A 16,923-nucleotide genomic window follows, 5' to 3' on the forward strand; every position below is an offset into this window, starting at 1 on the left:
TTCCAACATGTTGCCAAACTGCGGAAATAAACGTTCTATTTACAAAAAAAAGTCACGAAGACATTATGTATTTGAACAATGCCGTTAAAATTGGGAATGTTCTATTTTTAAATATATGTTTTAGGTAAAAATAGGCTATTTTACACCATGTAAAAAAAAATATAAAAATGCACGTATCTTATAGATTTTGTAAAAAATAAAAGAAAAACATCGATCATTATTCATAAAAGTGCAATATGGATTTTATAATTCAATTTAAAAAATCATCTTTTTTAATCTGTTCTTCAAAAGTCGAAAACGCTATCCGCCATGTTGGGTACTGACGTGACGTCATACTTTTAGTAAACAAATATCGAATCGAAAACATATTGATGATGTCAGGCTCTGGTTATTTTGAAATTTTAAAATTTCTATCACGTTTTTGGGTTTTTACTCTTTAATAATTTAATAGAATCATGGAAGACGGTTTTGTGAAAGCAGACAATATAAATCTACCGAGGATTAATACGTTGATGGTTTCTCATTTTAATATCACTTGGCAGTGGAATCCACAATTTTTCTGGTGTTTTTATACTTGTATTCTTGCATTCAGGAACAAGACACCAACAATATGTATTGTAATTCATTATTACAAAAATCTTTTTACTTTAGTCTTACGTAGAGCCGTATTGTTTACTAAAAGTATGACGTCACGAGTCAAAACAGCATGGCGGATGGCGTTTTCGCGCGAAAATACAAAATCATAAATAATAAATCGTTTTTAGAGCACTTTTCGGCTTCAAAAAATTTTAATAAAAATTCTATAGGTATAACACAGTCTCAGGATTGATTTAAAACAGTTTTCAAAAAAGAGTGTAATAGCCTATTATTTTGTAGGTAGGTACATTTAGTTTCTTTTTATATTTTTAGTTCGCCAACGTAGTTCCAAATTTCAAAATAAGAATTTTGTTCCATTGACATCGATTTGTTTGTTAGTTGCCAGAACCAAATAAAATAGTAAAGTACGGTACCTTTAAACATGTTAATTTGGCGGCATTATTCATTCTATATGACACGTACAGATTCTATGGACAAGTCTCTGAAAATTTAAATGCTTTCCTATTTCCCTTATGGTGATCGTAAATAGGTCGAAATTGTCCTGTCGGAGTGGTAATGTATAAATTGTGACCAGATATAGAATGTGAGGCAGTGTGTCGGTCATTGGCCCGACGAAATGTTCGAAACAATCTAGTCGACGCTTTCAGATAGAGTGCATAGTGACGGGACAGGTGTTCTAGATTATCGACATCGATAATTCGATGTCACTTCTATCTAATAAAATGTTTCGATCTTATCAGAAAACTATCTTAATTGGACCGTCAATGTCTTAACTAATAGCCTTTTCAAGATTCAAGATAATAATGTGCATTAAATTGCTAAAATATTAAACCTTTTACGGCACAAATGCGTTTTATTATTTAGGGTTGTAAAATATCTATCTATGTCTAGTCCATTAGTTACTTTTTCGTTTATATAATAAATAAATATATACGGGACCAATAACACAGATTGAGTTAGCCTCGAAGTAAGTTCGAAGCTTGCGTTACGAGATACTAACTCAGCGATACTATATTTTATAATAAATACTTATATAGATAAACATCCAAGACTCTGACCAGTCAGAGAAAGTTCGTTTCTCATCATGCCCTGACCGGGATTCGAACCCGGGACCTCCGGTGTCACAGACAAGCTTACTACCGCTGCGCCACAAAGGCCGTCATTCAGTTATTGTGATTTTAAAAACTTATACTATCATTTTTTCTTAATAATAATTACCTTTATCGACAACTAAATACTATTTTGTCAGTATATAATATTGAAAAATGTGTTTATTGGATTAAAATAAATTTAAGTTTTGATATCGATAACTTACCTCGCACATCACTACGAATCCATTCTCACATACATGGTGTTGGTAACATTGATCGACTGTGTTGCTATACGTGTAGTGGGTAATGTAACATCCTATATATCTTGACACTACAATATGGAACATTTATAGTGATCATTTAAGATACGGAGATATTTATTTGTGAAAAATTGAAGAAGAATAGTCAATATAGTTACATTGTCACACCTTTCTCTACCTGATTTTTTTAGAATCTAAACTAAATAAATCATGACCCAGAAATTTTAACACACTTTCTATTTTTAAATACATACATATAATCACGTCTATATCTCTTGCGGTGAAGACAGAGCCAACAGTCTTGAAAAGACTGAAAGGTCACGTTAAGCTGTGTGACTTTTAAATGGAATTCAGATTCAATTAGTGACAGTTTGCAAGCCCATCGCTTACAAGAGGTATAATAATGTACATATTAAGATAATAATTATTTTTCTTTTTCGTTATTTTTTCACTAAGCAACAAAACGAAAATCTCATTGCTTGAATTCAACATTAACGCTATCTCTTTTCCTCAGATACTAGCCGCTCTCGCCGTCTCGCTCGGGCCGTTCGCCGCTGGGCTCAGCAAGGGTTACATGTCACCAGCCCTGGACTCCATGCAAGAGTCCAGGTTGAGGTTCCCAGTGAGCGACCAGCAGGCCAGCTGGATAGCCAGCTTAAGTTTATTGGGTAAGTCAAATTTGTATTAATACCTTTACCGTGTGGTTCCCGGCACCAATACAAAAAAGAATAGGACCACTCCATCTCTTTCTCATGGATTTCGTAAAAGTCGACTTAGGGATAGGCTTACAAACTTGGCATTCTTTTTTAGACGATGGGCTAGCAACCTGTCACTATTTGAATCTCAGTTCTATCATTAAGCCAAATAGCTGAACGTGGCCATTCAGTCTCTTCAAGATTGTTGGCTCTGTCTACCCCGCATGGGATATAGACGTGACGATATGTATGTATGTATGTACCTTTACTTAATCTCTTGATAATATTCTTTATATTGTCCTATTTCCTCAATTCTATCTTAAAGCCAAATAGCTGAACGTGGCTTATCAGTCCTTTCAAGACTGTTGGTTCTGTTTACCCCGCAAGGGATATAGACGTGGTTATATGTATGTATGTATTGTCCTATATGCCGTGTGATTTTCGGCACTTTAGTTATAGAACCACTCCATATCTTTGCCATGGATTTCGTAAAAGGCGACTAAGGGCTCATTAACTTAAGATTCTTCTTGTAGACGATGGGCTAGCAACCTGTCACTATTTAAATCTCAATTCCATCATAAACCTATAGCCAGCTGAACGTGACCTGTCTTTTTGAGACTGTTGGCTCTGTCTACCCAGCAAGGGATAAAGACGTGATTATATTTATGTATGTATGTAAGCCTACAAAAAGATTCCCAAGCTTATTAAGCCTTTACTTTAGTGGCCTTTTACGACATCTATGGAAAAGATATGCAATGGTCCTTTATACAACAATTATGAAAAAATATCGAGAACCACACGGCCTCGTTTTTATAATTATTGTATCATATTATTACGTCAAATTAAAAAAAACCATATATCTATTATAATAAAGCTTAAAAGCTCCAACAAATACCCTTTTCATTTAAATAAAATATAGTCTGTGCAAATTGCGAAAACATGGATGCCAGTGATATGATAATCCAGCGCATAAAATCGCAACGTTTGTTTACCCTGAAAGTTATAACCCGGAAAACAAACATAGCCCCATTTTCTTGGATATTATTTCCAGTGGAGGCAACCATTTAATTTGTCCGCGCTGCCCGCACAAAAGGAACGTGCATTGTGGAATATGTCGGAACGAAATACGGAGTAATATGTTTCCAATATTTCTATTTGAATATCGAATGTATTTTTATTCGAATTTTAAAATATGAATACTTTCATTCAGTTTGTTTTTTTAAACTAAAATAATGTTTAAATTATTTCCACTGTCAACTTAAATAGAGAGAAGGATGAAAGTGGATGAAGCGAAAGAAGTATGCAAATGAAAGGTTTCTTTGGCTTTGCCTACACCTATGGAAAAAAATACGTAACTTGTGTGTAATTAATTGTTGTATGAAAACTGATGCGCCGTTTTATCGATACTTAACTTTGTTTATCGTAAAAATAAATTTCAGACGTTAAAGTTGATTTGCCGTATCATTTCCACTCCATATCTTTCCCATGGATGTCGTTAAAGGCGACTTGGAATTCTTACAGGAAATAGGCTAGCAACCTGTCACTATTTGAATCTCAATTCTTTCATTAAGTCTAACATCTGAACGTGCTTATCAGTCTTTCAAGACTGCTGACTCTGTCTACCTTGCAAGGGATAAAGATGAGATTATATGAATGAATGAATGTATGTATGTAAATTTCAGACTTAGGTGTAATATAAAATGTAAAGTCCCTTAATGTTGTTAAATATTTCAAAATGATGTCACTTTAACATATTAGTTTAAAATATATGACTCTATTGTTTGGAACTATCTTTGTATAAAGAAGTCTTACAACAAAAAATCTATAAGATACTTAACTTAAGGTAGATAATTAGTGTCAATGTGTGATAGGAACGAGTGACGTCACGGGACATTTGGTTTTGGAAATAGTAGAATTTGAAGCGGCGATGGTGAAATCGATATAGCCCGATTAAAATGCGTAATGCGTATAAAGAGTACATGTTCAAATCCCACCTCGCCCACGTAAGTATCAATGACGCTTTGCTGAGTTACGTAGATTAGTAGTAGTAGATTAGAAAAAAAAGATCGTGAGGAATCATGATTCAAAGCAGGTTAGGTTCCTCTCCAAATTTCGTGAAGGTTAGTCAATCAGTGTCTACTTTTATACAATAAGTCATCATCATCGTCATAAGATGAAAAACATACATACATATGGTCACGTCTATATCCCTTGCGGGGTAGACAGAGCCAACAGTCTTGAAAAGACTGAATGGCCACGTTCAGCTATTTGGCTTAATGATAGAATTAAGATTCAAATAGTAAAGGCTTATAAACGTGGGATTCTTCTTTCAGGCGATGGGTTAGCAACCTGTCACTATTTGAATCTCAATTCCATCATCAAGCCAAAAAGCAGAACTATCTCTGTCCCGTTTTACGTCGTAGTGAAAAGTGAAACAGCGATTGTTTTTCGCGCGATAACAAAACGTAGATACATTTAGTCGATATAATAACTAAGAGTATCATTAACCTTCATTTAATATTAGTTTCCTATCAATACTCACTGAAGAGCTTGTTTGTTTAACCCTTAATTTGGCACCGATAAAAATATTCAAAATATATGAATATTTCAATTTTGTGGTTTCAATTCTACAATAGCCCACTGCTGGGAAAACAGGTGTCCGTCACAGCGGACCTTGCCAATTACTGTGAAATACATGGTCAGATTTATATGTTCTCTGAGGCGGACATTGCCAAAATACGGAAAATAAAAACCATAGTTATTTTTATTTTTTTACTAAAGAAAAATACAGAAAAGAACATTTTAGAACAAAGTAATTGATACCGAAGTACAGTTTATTTTGTACGAAAATTTTAAAAACAATTTCTGAGGGCTTTTCCTGTCACGAAAATGAAAACTGTTGTGTATTGCATTTTATGCAATACATGACAGTTTTCTTTTGGCAGAACCTGCAGCGTCCTTCTTCCATGGTGTGGTGGTCCATAAAAATATCTTGAGAAAAAAAAAGGTGAAAGAAAGGTGAAAAAACTCAAAGGTGAAGCATCTTCAAGCAGGTCTATGTAATCATCCTCCTCACCCTTTTCTATTGTCGCTTGGTGACATAATTGAGCTACTCTCCAATTGAAAGTCAGCTGAAATTTATTGGTTTGTTTTGGTCTTTTGGCTTTGACTGTGGGTGGTTTCCTAGAACTTGTTTTTTGGGGTGGTAATGAAGAAGCTATTGGTGTTATAGGCGTTGCAAGCAATGAAGGAATAGCAGATAGGGATGGAACATATTCATAAATGGACTCGCCAATTTCGCGCTCGATAGAATCTGGTAGATAATATCAGCATCTTCGGAGTTCTTCGTCGTCGGATGTATCTATTGTTACGTAAGCAAGGGAAGATGCAATAGATGGTGCAAGAGAAGACAGGGGGGTGGAAGAATTAGTACGTGCGTCATGCAATTCAGTTTCCGAATCTGATATTTCGCTAGCATCGGAAGGTGCATGTTCATTCGGCACTAAAGCAATAATTTTACATGCGCGATTAGGCTGTTGGCAAAGAAAAAAATGCAAACTCAGAACCTTAACCCAACAAGCAGAAGCACACACATTTTGGCGTTGTTCGCCGCAGCGGACATAGTAATACAGTGGTACTTTTCTATACAATTAGCAATGTCCGCTGTGACGGACAAAACATTTTAGTTACAAATAAACACCATAAAAATGTTATAAAGTGCGTATGTTTTTGTAAATAATGATAGAAATGTTTATTATCTAATAAATAAATCTATATTTCAATTCGTTTTTCCACAAAAAATAAGAAAAATAATTATAAATACCTTGAGCAAAACAAGTGACCGCCTTTTCGCAGACATTTTGCGTCCCAATTGACATAATGCAATGTTCCCACAATCATTACTTTTTTTTTACTATTTGTTTATGGTATAAATAAACATTTAATCGATTAGAAATCAATGAAAATGAAATAAAAACTTGGCAGGATTTATTTTAAATCAGTGTCCGTCACACCGGACTATATCAAATTAAGGGTTAAACGCGCTAATCTCAGGAACTACTGGTTCGAATTGAAAAAATTATCGAGGAAGGCTTTAGGCTATATAACATCATGCTGCAACTATAAGCAGCAAAGAAAAAATGAAATATGTTAACAAAAAACAGGGAAAATTATTCATCCTTGAGGGCTTCAATGATGCCCAAAATAACTATTCCACGCGGAAGAAGATTCGGGCACAACTAATTATGTTTATAGCCAGAAATGTATGGTTATATAACAATTATATCTTGATCGTAACTGACTATTAAGCTGTATATCATTCTACATCGTAATTATCTGTGGTATACTATCATATTCGCGTCTGCGACGTATGGTAATTATAGCCTAGTACTGTTGGCAAAACAATTAGAACGAAAAATCAAATACGTAGATAGATAGATAGTCTTTATTGCACCATTAGAAAAACAAAAACAGAAAAAAACACAGGTAATAAGGTACAAAGGCGGACTTATCGCTAAAGCAAACTCTTACGTACGTATTGAGATCCTCCTCTTTTTTTAAAGTAGGTTAAAAATTACAATTAGACTCTACTCATCAGGATACTCTTTTCATCCCTGTAAAAACTATAGTTTCCGTGGGATTTGCGAAAAACCTGTATTCTTTTTGTAGTAGGCGCTAGATTCGAGCGTGTAGATAGCGCTTAATTTTCTCAGGCGTAACTGCATGTAAAAGCTAGTGCATAAATATTGGATTATAAAAGTCATCAAGGGAAAGGCAAACTTGGGATTCTTCTTTTAGGATTAGATTTTTTTTTGTCTCTAAGATTTAAATTTTAATTCCATCATTAAACTTCACAGCTGAATGTTGACAGTCCGATTCAAATAATGATACGTTGCTAGCCCATCGCTTACAAGAAGAATCCCATCATCTATCTATCTCTAAGAAGATCCATGGGAAAGATATGGAGTGATCTTATTCTAAATTTCCGAGAACCACAAGGCACTATGACATAGTTACAAGTATATCTAAGTCGTTACATTGTAACGACTTAGATATACTTGTTTTGCGAACTGTACTCAGCCTTCCACACCCAGTGATTACAATCAAACCGCGACTTGAATGCTGTAAGTCAATGTAAGTACAGTCGGAATCAATAATATTTATCGAGAGATGTTATTTAAAGCGCGATTTCATTGCTTTATGCTTACATTATTTTGTACCAGTTGTTGTCAGCGTCTTCGTCCCTTTTTTCTTTAATTTTTTTTGCTAATCGTACATATTTTGCCAATGTCCAAGCTATTATTCCAAATTCAAATACGGAACTAAAGTCATTACATAGTGATTTCATGAACTTCTTTCTAAAATAAATTATCTCTAATTATAGAAGAACAAAAAATAGGCAAGTACTCGTAGCAGAATAAAAACGTTTAAAATCTAAATTTATAAATCGAACAGCCCCTGCATAGTGTCAACACGTTGAGAATGTTCCTAGTAGGCCGGTAGAATTTCTACTTGGCAACATCTTTTTAAAACAATTAAAAATAAGTGTATCGTAATGGAATTGCAGCTTTATTTCGGTCTGATTTACTGAGGACTCATCGGCTATTTTCAACTTGTTTGGCTCTTGTTAATTGGAAACTGGGCGGTGTGTTAACAGCTTTATTTTTTATTGTTTCCAAATGATTTAACGTTAACAGTTATTTTTCCTTGTCTTGGCGGAATGCAAAAATTAACACGTGTATAGTGAGAATCTGAATGTTTATGTTTACATACATACATAAATATGATCATGTCTATATCCCTAGCGGGGTAGACAGAGCCACCAGTCTTGAAAAGACTGATAGGCCACGCTCAGCTGCTTGGCTTAGTGATAGAATTGAGATTCAAATAGTGACAGGTTGCTAGCTCATCGCCTAAAAGAGGAATCCCAAGTTTATAAGCCTATCCCTTAGTCGCCTTTTACGTCATCCCTGGGAAAGAGATGGAGTGGTCCTATTCTTTTTTGTAATGGTGCCGGGAACCACACGGCACATTTTATTAGTAAGAATAAATAATAAACTTTTCATGTAGCTCATTGTACCACATAATTTATATACAAAATAATATATGAATTTTATCGATTGACTAACTGACTGACTAACAACGTAAAACTACTACAACTCTGTTTGTTGTCACTTCACGCGTTATTTGCTGAACCAGTCTTTTTGAAATGATGCTTATATATAATTAAGAGTATTGTCTTTTATCTCGGTAAAGATACCCATTCGGTAAAAATTCCCATAGGATTTGCGAAAAACCTTTATTCTTTTGTAAGTAGCGCTAAATACGCGCTAGTGAATCTAAAATTCAATTAAGACTAATAATTTTACCAAAAGCGCTTTACTGATATTGCTAACATTTAACATACTTACAAATAGTCATAATCGCAAATATCTCGCTAAGGAAGAATTTTTACAAATTCACACATGACCAAAGTCAGGTGAATAACTAGTATGTTTTGAATTTGCAGATGGGTTTTCCCTGTTGTGAAAAATGATGTAAAGTTCTATAAAAAGTAATAAACATTTTACGAGACTTTGTTAGATGCATATTACTCGTATAAATAATTGTTTTATTGCTATTGTTATTGTCATTTTCGAGTTATGGTCATTTTATCAAATGCCATAAGAGTGAGGGAAAACATCGTGAGGAAACCTGTACAGTACAGTACCTACAGGCAACTGGATGTGTGAACATGATCGATCCAATACGGGTTAAGTTCCTTTGCAAAGGTTGCGGAGGTCTGACAGGAGTCGCTTCACGTCTTTATCCCTTACGGGGTAGACAGAGCCAACAGTCTTGAAAAGAGAGATAGGCCACGTTCAGCTTTTTCGCTTAATGATAGAATTGAGATTCAAATAGTGTCGTCGGGTTGCTAGCCCATCGCCTAAAAGAAGAATCCCAAGTTTATAAGCCTATTCCTTAGTCGCCTTTTACGCCATCCACGGGAACGAGATGGAGTGGTCCTATTCTTTTTTTATTGGTGCCGGGAACCACACGGCACACGTGTAAAAACTTGACTTAACCCATTCAGGATCGTGGGTAAAGGCGCACCCTGGGCTCCTTAATGAGGAAAAGATTTAACCAGGACTAGTCCCAAGATAAAAATAAGCCATTTTTTAAGGAATTTAGAATATTTAAGTTCTTATAATATTAAAATTTTTATTAGAAGTTTTTGTATATACATTACATACATACCAACACGCCTTTTTCCCACTGGGGTAGGCAGAGACTATGGGTTTCCACTTGGTACGATCCTTACAGACCTCTCCCGCTTCCTCCACACTCATTACTCTTTTCATTATTTTTGTATGTACTATGCAGTAAAGTAATTTTAAAAGATTACTAGGTGTTTAAAAATAACCTTCAATTGTATTTCATAATTACAAAACTACATATAAATGATCTATGTACTTCGATAAACATTTATGCATGGGACATTTTGAGATCAAGGATTTTATTTCTGCAATTGTAATAACTTTGCCGTGTTGATTAGAGCGTGGTAAAATATCATGACGTCAATTCAATGCTCTTTACAAAAGATCCAATGATTCCCTTGATAGATTTTTACGATATCTGCAAGAGAGACTAATATAGAAATAGAAGATATACAGATATCGTAAAAATCTTTACGTACATACATACATATGGTCACGTCTATATGTCATGCGGGGTAGACAGAGCCAACAGTCTTGAAAAGACTGAATGGCCACGTTCAGCTATTTGGCTTAATGATAGAATTGAGATTCAAATAGTGACAGGTTGCTAGCCCATCGCCCAAAAAAGAATCCCAAGTTAATAAGCCTATCCCTTAGTCGCCTTTTACGACATCCATGGGAAAGCGATGGAGTGGTCCTATTCATTTTTTACATTGGTGCCGGGAACCACACGGCACTACGTTCAAAGTCACATCCTTAAAAGGATGATGACTTTTCATCCTTAATCAAATTAACACCTAATGTATGTTTGTATGCGCACGATTCAGTCAAGGCATGGCGCCGACACTAACATTATTCACTAACATACAGACATACAGACAATGTTACTGGTTACCAATATAAACGGACAGACAAAATAAGCAAATGTATTCTCAGTGAAAGTCGTTCGCATCCAAAGGGCTGTATATGAGTAACAATTATTTTGTAGAGCGCGTTGTTATTCCGGTATGATCTTCCAAACCGATGCAAACATACATTCCCGGCACCAGTACAGAAAAGAATAAGACCACTCCATCCATTTCCCATGTCGTAAAAGGCGACTGAGGGATAGGCTTACAAACTTGGAATTCTTTTTTAGGCGATGGGTTAGCAACCTATCACTATTTAAATCTCAATTCTATCATTAAGCCAAAAAGATGAGTGGACCTATCAGTCTTTTCAAGACTGTTGGCTCTGTCTACCCCGCAAGGGATATAGACGTGATTATTTGAATGTATGTTTGTATACATATGTTCAATGCGTGAGAAGTTTAAGACACGGTCAGCGAGTTCATAATTCCGATATCCTGTTTTTATTGTTCCCTTTGGACGCCTTTCAGAATTCAACTGAAGACTAGTTCGTAAAATTAGTCATAAAACAAGTCTTTTCAAGACTGTTAGCTCTGTTTACCCCACAAGGGATATAGACGTGACCATATGTATGTAATACCTTAGGGTAGGGAACCTTTCGTGCGCGAGTCCGAATCGCACTTGGCCGGTTTTTCTTCCTACCATAGAGTATGATAATACACACTCTATATTATCATACTCTATGGTCCTATTTCTTTTGATTTGAGAGTTGTCGGTAGTGGGAGGTTCTCATATCGATTGTTCGTCACTTGTACAATGTGACAAGATGAACCATTTTGTAACCAATAGTAACAATGTGAAATAAAACTTTCATTCTATAATTATTCTTAAATTCGTATAAAATCCTTTACTTTGACGGCCTCTGTGGCGCAGCGGTAGTACGCTTGTCTGTGACACCGGAGGTCTCGGATTCGAATCCCGGCCAGGGCATGATGAGAAAAGAACTTTTTCTGATTGGCCTGGGTCTTGGATGTTTATCTATATAAGTATTTATTATAAAATATAGTATCGTTGAGTTAGTATCTCGTAACACAAGTCTCGAACTTACTTAACTTACTCTAGGCTAACTCAATCAGTGTAATTTGTCCCGTATATATTTATTTATATTTACTTTAAAATCCGGTGCAATCCATACTTCACGATACAGATGTCTTTGACATCATAACCTCTGAACCGAATTCAATGAAATTTTGCATACATATTGAGAAGAGAAAAAGTACTTTTCACGCGGGCGGAGCGGGACTAACTTGGGATTCTTCTTTTAGGCAATAGGGTAGCGACCTGTCACTATTTGAATCTCAATTCTATCATTAAGCCAAACAGGTGAACGTGGCTTACCAGTCTTTTCAAGATTGTTGGCTCTGTCTACCCCGCAAGGGATATAGACGTGATCATATGTATATGTATGTATGTCTGTAATGTTAAATAGAAATAAATATTTTAAACCTATGTCCATTGGTTACATAATACACATTTATCGTGATCAAGAACCAAATAAATCAAACAGGTTTCAAATTTAGTATCTCGACTTAACCACATCAGACGGAGAACAAAAAACCTGAGAAAAAATTAACACAAAAACACAAAAACACTTCTACAATATATAATTATATTTTATATACGTTAATTTTCGTTCTCAAAACCACAGACAAACGGCATAGATTTATATTTTACAGAAACCGCAAAGAGTATTAACGTTGCTATGTACATATATTGTGGTCAACTAGTTTGAGCATTATTACAAATGACTAACTGTTATCCGCGACTTTGTCCGTGCGACGAAATTAATATAAACTTACCCAAACTTTAAAGGAGATTAGTTCATTTTATAGATAGAAAGATACATAGATAGATAGACTCTTTATTGCACCATAAGAAAAAGAAATTATACTTACTTACACAAATTTTCAAGTGGATTACTTCAATAGATATTGCGTTAAGAGAAAACGAATAAACAAACTTACTTCTGCATTTATAATATTAGTTTGGTTTGGGATTATTGTGATTTATCCATTGCGGGGTAGACGGAGCCAACAGTCTCGATAAGACTAAAAGGCCACGTTCATCTACATATATGGCTTTTATGATGGAATTGAGATTCAAATAGTGACAGGTTGCTAGCTTATCTCCTACAAGAACGATCCCACGTATAATTAGGAGTCTGGAGAAGAATATATGGGTACCTTTCATCCCGGTAAAAATTATAGTTCCCGTTGGATTTGCGAAAACCCTGAATTCTTTGGTAGGTGGCGCTAAATTGGTCGCTTTTTGTAACTAAGTGGCGTTTAATTCGTTGCCTTTTATAAGTGGCGTTAAAATAACGCAAGTGAAGCTGCTTAAAACTAGTTAAATAATATTTATGCTTATTACTTATTAATGCATTGAGCCATTACTTACCGCTTTACTAAAAGGATATATAAATATATTAGTATGTTCACGTTTCATCGCAAAATCCACAGCAAAAACATACATTAAAGATATCTCCTTTGATCTACCACAAGCGCAGACGCATTTCAATTTGTTTCATATATATTTTATGGCTACTGCAATCATCATTACCACATTTTGCGCAATTTTGCGTAAAATCAACATAATAACTTAAGTGGCGCTATTAATATAGGGATATTTCTATCCCGAGGCATGAAAGGGCCGGATAAATGTTTCTTTTTTGTGTGTTTTTATTGATGCCGTGTGGTTCCCGGCACCAATACAAAAAAGAATAGAACCACTCCATCTCTTTCCCACGGATGTCGTATAAGGCGACTAATGGATTGGTTTATAAACTTGGGATTCTTCTTTTAGGCGATGGGCTAGCAACCTGTCACTATTAGAATCTCAATACTATCAATAAGCCAAACATCTGTACCATCTGTGTATGTGTTGGCTCTGTCTACCCCGCAAGAGATATAGACGTGATTATATGTATGTATGTACTTTTATTATATCGCTTCACTTTGGCATACATTTTCGTTTTATTTATTACGTAAGACTAGGTGCGCCCTGGGCCCTGGATATTTATTTTTAATGTGGAAGTTTGTTTGTTTATCTGTCTTTTACGTCGAAACCTCTGAACTGATATCAATGAAAACTTTGGAGTGGATTACCACACTATTTGTCTGACAATTTTCATGACTTGAATTGACTTTTGTAAGCGATTTTGGAGATTTAAGCACTAAATAGATAAAGTGAAAACGTTACGAGCAAACTTACTATCTATTTAATAACTAGCTGTGCCCGCGACTTCGTCCGCGTGGAATAGTTATTTTAGGCATCATTGAAGCCCTCAAAGATGAATTATCCCCATATTTTTCACATTTTCCATTATTTATTCGCTCCTAATAGTTGCAGCGTGATGTTTTAATACAAAATAAATGGTCGTTAAATGGTCTATTCAAAACAAAGATAATTTTTCAATTCGAACCAGTATTTCCTGAGATAAGCGCGTTCAAACAAACATACATACTCTTCAACTTTATAATATTAGTATAGATTTGAGATGAAATTGAATCTAAAATTCGATGGGTTTAAATCAAAATTGATTTCAATACAATTTGCTTTCCCAAGTTGTAATCGGTAAAAGCATATCGGGACGCAAATAAATCTCACTGACCGAGTTAGTCAGTTCCAGCTAGTCAAGAAAGCTATTCATATCGATTTATAATCGGTTTAATAAGCTGATTATGTTACTGTATTGACTAAGGTTTAAATCTCAAACATTTGGCTATTATATAATGAATTTCTTTATAACAAAGCGAACCGTAATTTAAGTCTATATAAACTTTCAAAATATACGAGTACATACATACATAAAATCACGCTTCTTTCCCGAAGGGGTAGGCAGAGACTACCTCTTTCCACTTGCCACGATCTCTGCATACTTCCTTCGTTTCATCCACATTCATAACTCTCTTCATGCAAGCTAGTCGGTTTCGGGTACTCTAATAATATCTATATCTATACTAATATTATAAAGCTGAAGAGTTTGTTTTGTTTGTTTGTTTAAACGCGCTAATCTCAGAAACTACTGAACCGATTTGAATAATTCTTTCACTGTTAGATAGTCTATTTATCGAGGAAGGCTATAGGCTACATTTTATCCCGGATTCCCTACGGGAAACGTCAACAATGCAGGTGAAAGTTGAATGAGTCGGCCATCTGCGAGCTTTCCACGCGAACGCTGCGCAAACCAACAAAGATATAGTAAAACAATGTACTAAAGATGTGAAGTACTCATTTTTTGCCACAAAAAAGTCCGCGAGAGCATATATCTATCTCTTAAGGTTTACTTACAATAACCACTTTTATGTTCATTTTTTAAGATTATTTTTTCATTATAAACATAAGTTATTTTGAAACCAATTTTCTTTAATTCAATATTAATCCTTATCCAAATAAATATGTTTATTACTTTCGGCTTTTCATGTAGACTAAAATTGCCATTTACAGTAAATAAGTCGTACGAATAGGTTTTGAGATATAGTCGTTATAAGCAATTTGCACCGAAACATTTAATACGGCGAACCAGCGTTCTTTCTAATACGCGTGACCGCACTACGCGTAGTAAAAAAAGTAAAGTATCAGCCTATAAGATCCCACTACTGGGCAAAGGCCTCTCATCTCACTATATACGGTCTCCGTTCCGTCGCGGGTAATGATGTGGGCCAAGTCGTCGCCAAGTCGCATAACAATTAGCAGCTATAATTGATAAAGCCGCGGAGGATGTTTGCAAAAATAAATATGATGCCCAAAATAACTATTCCACGCGGACGAAGTCGCGGGCACAGCTAGTCATTATGATAATTTTTTAAATCATAGTGTTGATCTATAAATAATGTGTTCTATACATCATTTCACAGACGGATATAGCAAAGTCAAACAGATTGAGCCATCTCCAAAATAACTTACCGTCCAAAAACTTCGAACCTCCAGAATTTTATGATGATCCACACATATATATTTATCTTTAGACCTAGACGAACGTATCTTGATCAAATTAAGGACGTCCTGGTAAAGGGTCAGGTCAATACTACCAGAAACCGCCGAGCTTGCATGAAGAGAGTTATGATGTGGATGAAGCGAAGGAAGTATGCAGAGATCGTGGCAAGTGGAATGAGGTAGTCTCTGCCCACCCCTCCGGGAAAGAGGCGTGATTTTATGTATGTATGTATGTATATATTTATCTTCATGTGACATCAGGAGTCGGAATTCGATACGTTATTGGAAAATCGTGCCAATATCGGATATCTGTCGGGTATTCCCCGCTATAGCGCTGTCAGTCAACAGTTTTTATTTCAGACAGAATACAAAAGGTCTGTCTATTTTGGTACGGATTAAGACTGAGATGTGCTTCAAATGGAGTATAGGATTTTTATCGTGAATGTGTTTAATGATTACATATGTACAAATAGTGACAGATTGCTAGCCCATCGCCTAAAAAAGAATCCCAAGTTTGTAAGCCTATCCCGTAGTCGCCTTTTACGACATCCATGGGAAAGAGATGGAGTGGTCCTATTCTTTTTTGTATTGGTGCCGGGAACCACACGGCACAGCATTGGTTAATTTAGTGGTATGTTTTGACGCCCGAAGATTGATGGCTGAAAGGTATTTGGGTGAATAAGATTTAATGCTCATTGTCTTTGTTAATTTTATACTTAACAACTGTTTGGTTAAGATATCTGTTTGTTTATACGCTTTTAAACTTACGCAAATGTAACAGATTTATGTTTTGAGAGCTACCGGGTAACTAAAGTCGGGCTGCGTTTAACTATCTTCAAATTAATCTGTTATCTGTTCATTCAGACGTGCGAGCTGAACAAACAGACACACTCCTTCATCTATACTAATATTTTAAAGCTGAAAGTTTGTTTGTTTGTTTGTTTGAACGCGCTAATCTCAGGAACTACTGGTTCGAATTGAAAAATTCTTTTTGTGTTGAATATACCATTTATCGAGGAAGGCTTAAGGCTATATAACATCACGCTGCAAGTATAAGGAGCTAAGAAATAATGGGAAATGTGAAAAAAACGGGGAAAATAATTCATGCTTGAGGGCTTCAATGATGCCCATAACAACTATTCCACGCGGACAAAGTCGCGTAGTGAAATATTTTTTGGTTTCACAACGTTGGTTGAAGTCAAATAAATTAATTAAAACTAAGTTTACTGCCGCATCCCAAG

The 16,923-nt window shown here is 35.4% G+C and overlaps 1 protein-coding gene across 1 annotated transcript in view; it reads left to right on the forward strand.

The window, feature by feature from the left end:
• LOC106137047 (facilitated trehalose transporter Tret1-like) overlaps positions 1–16,923 on the forward strand; it is an 86,795-nt gene that overhangs the window by 60,174 nt on the left and 9,698 nt on the right. Inside the window, exon 4 of the mRNA XM_060951833.1 lies at positions 2,463–2,616. Within this exon, the coding sequence (XP_060807816.1) occupies positions 2,463–2,616 (154 nt within the window). The remainder of the gene's footprint in view (positions 1–2,462; positions 2,617–16,923) is intronic.

This window comes from Amyelois transitella, chromosome 26, assembly GCF_032362555.1.
Source record: "Amyelois transitella isolate CPQ chromosome 26, ilAmyTran1.1, whole genome shotgun sequence".
NCBI classification, from domain to species: domain Eukaryota; kingdom Metazoa; phylum Arthropoda; class Insecta; order Lepidoptera; family Pyralidae; genus Amyelois; species Amyelois transitella.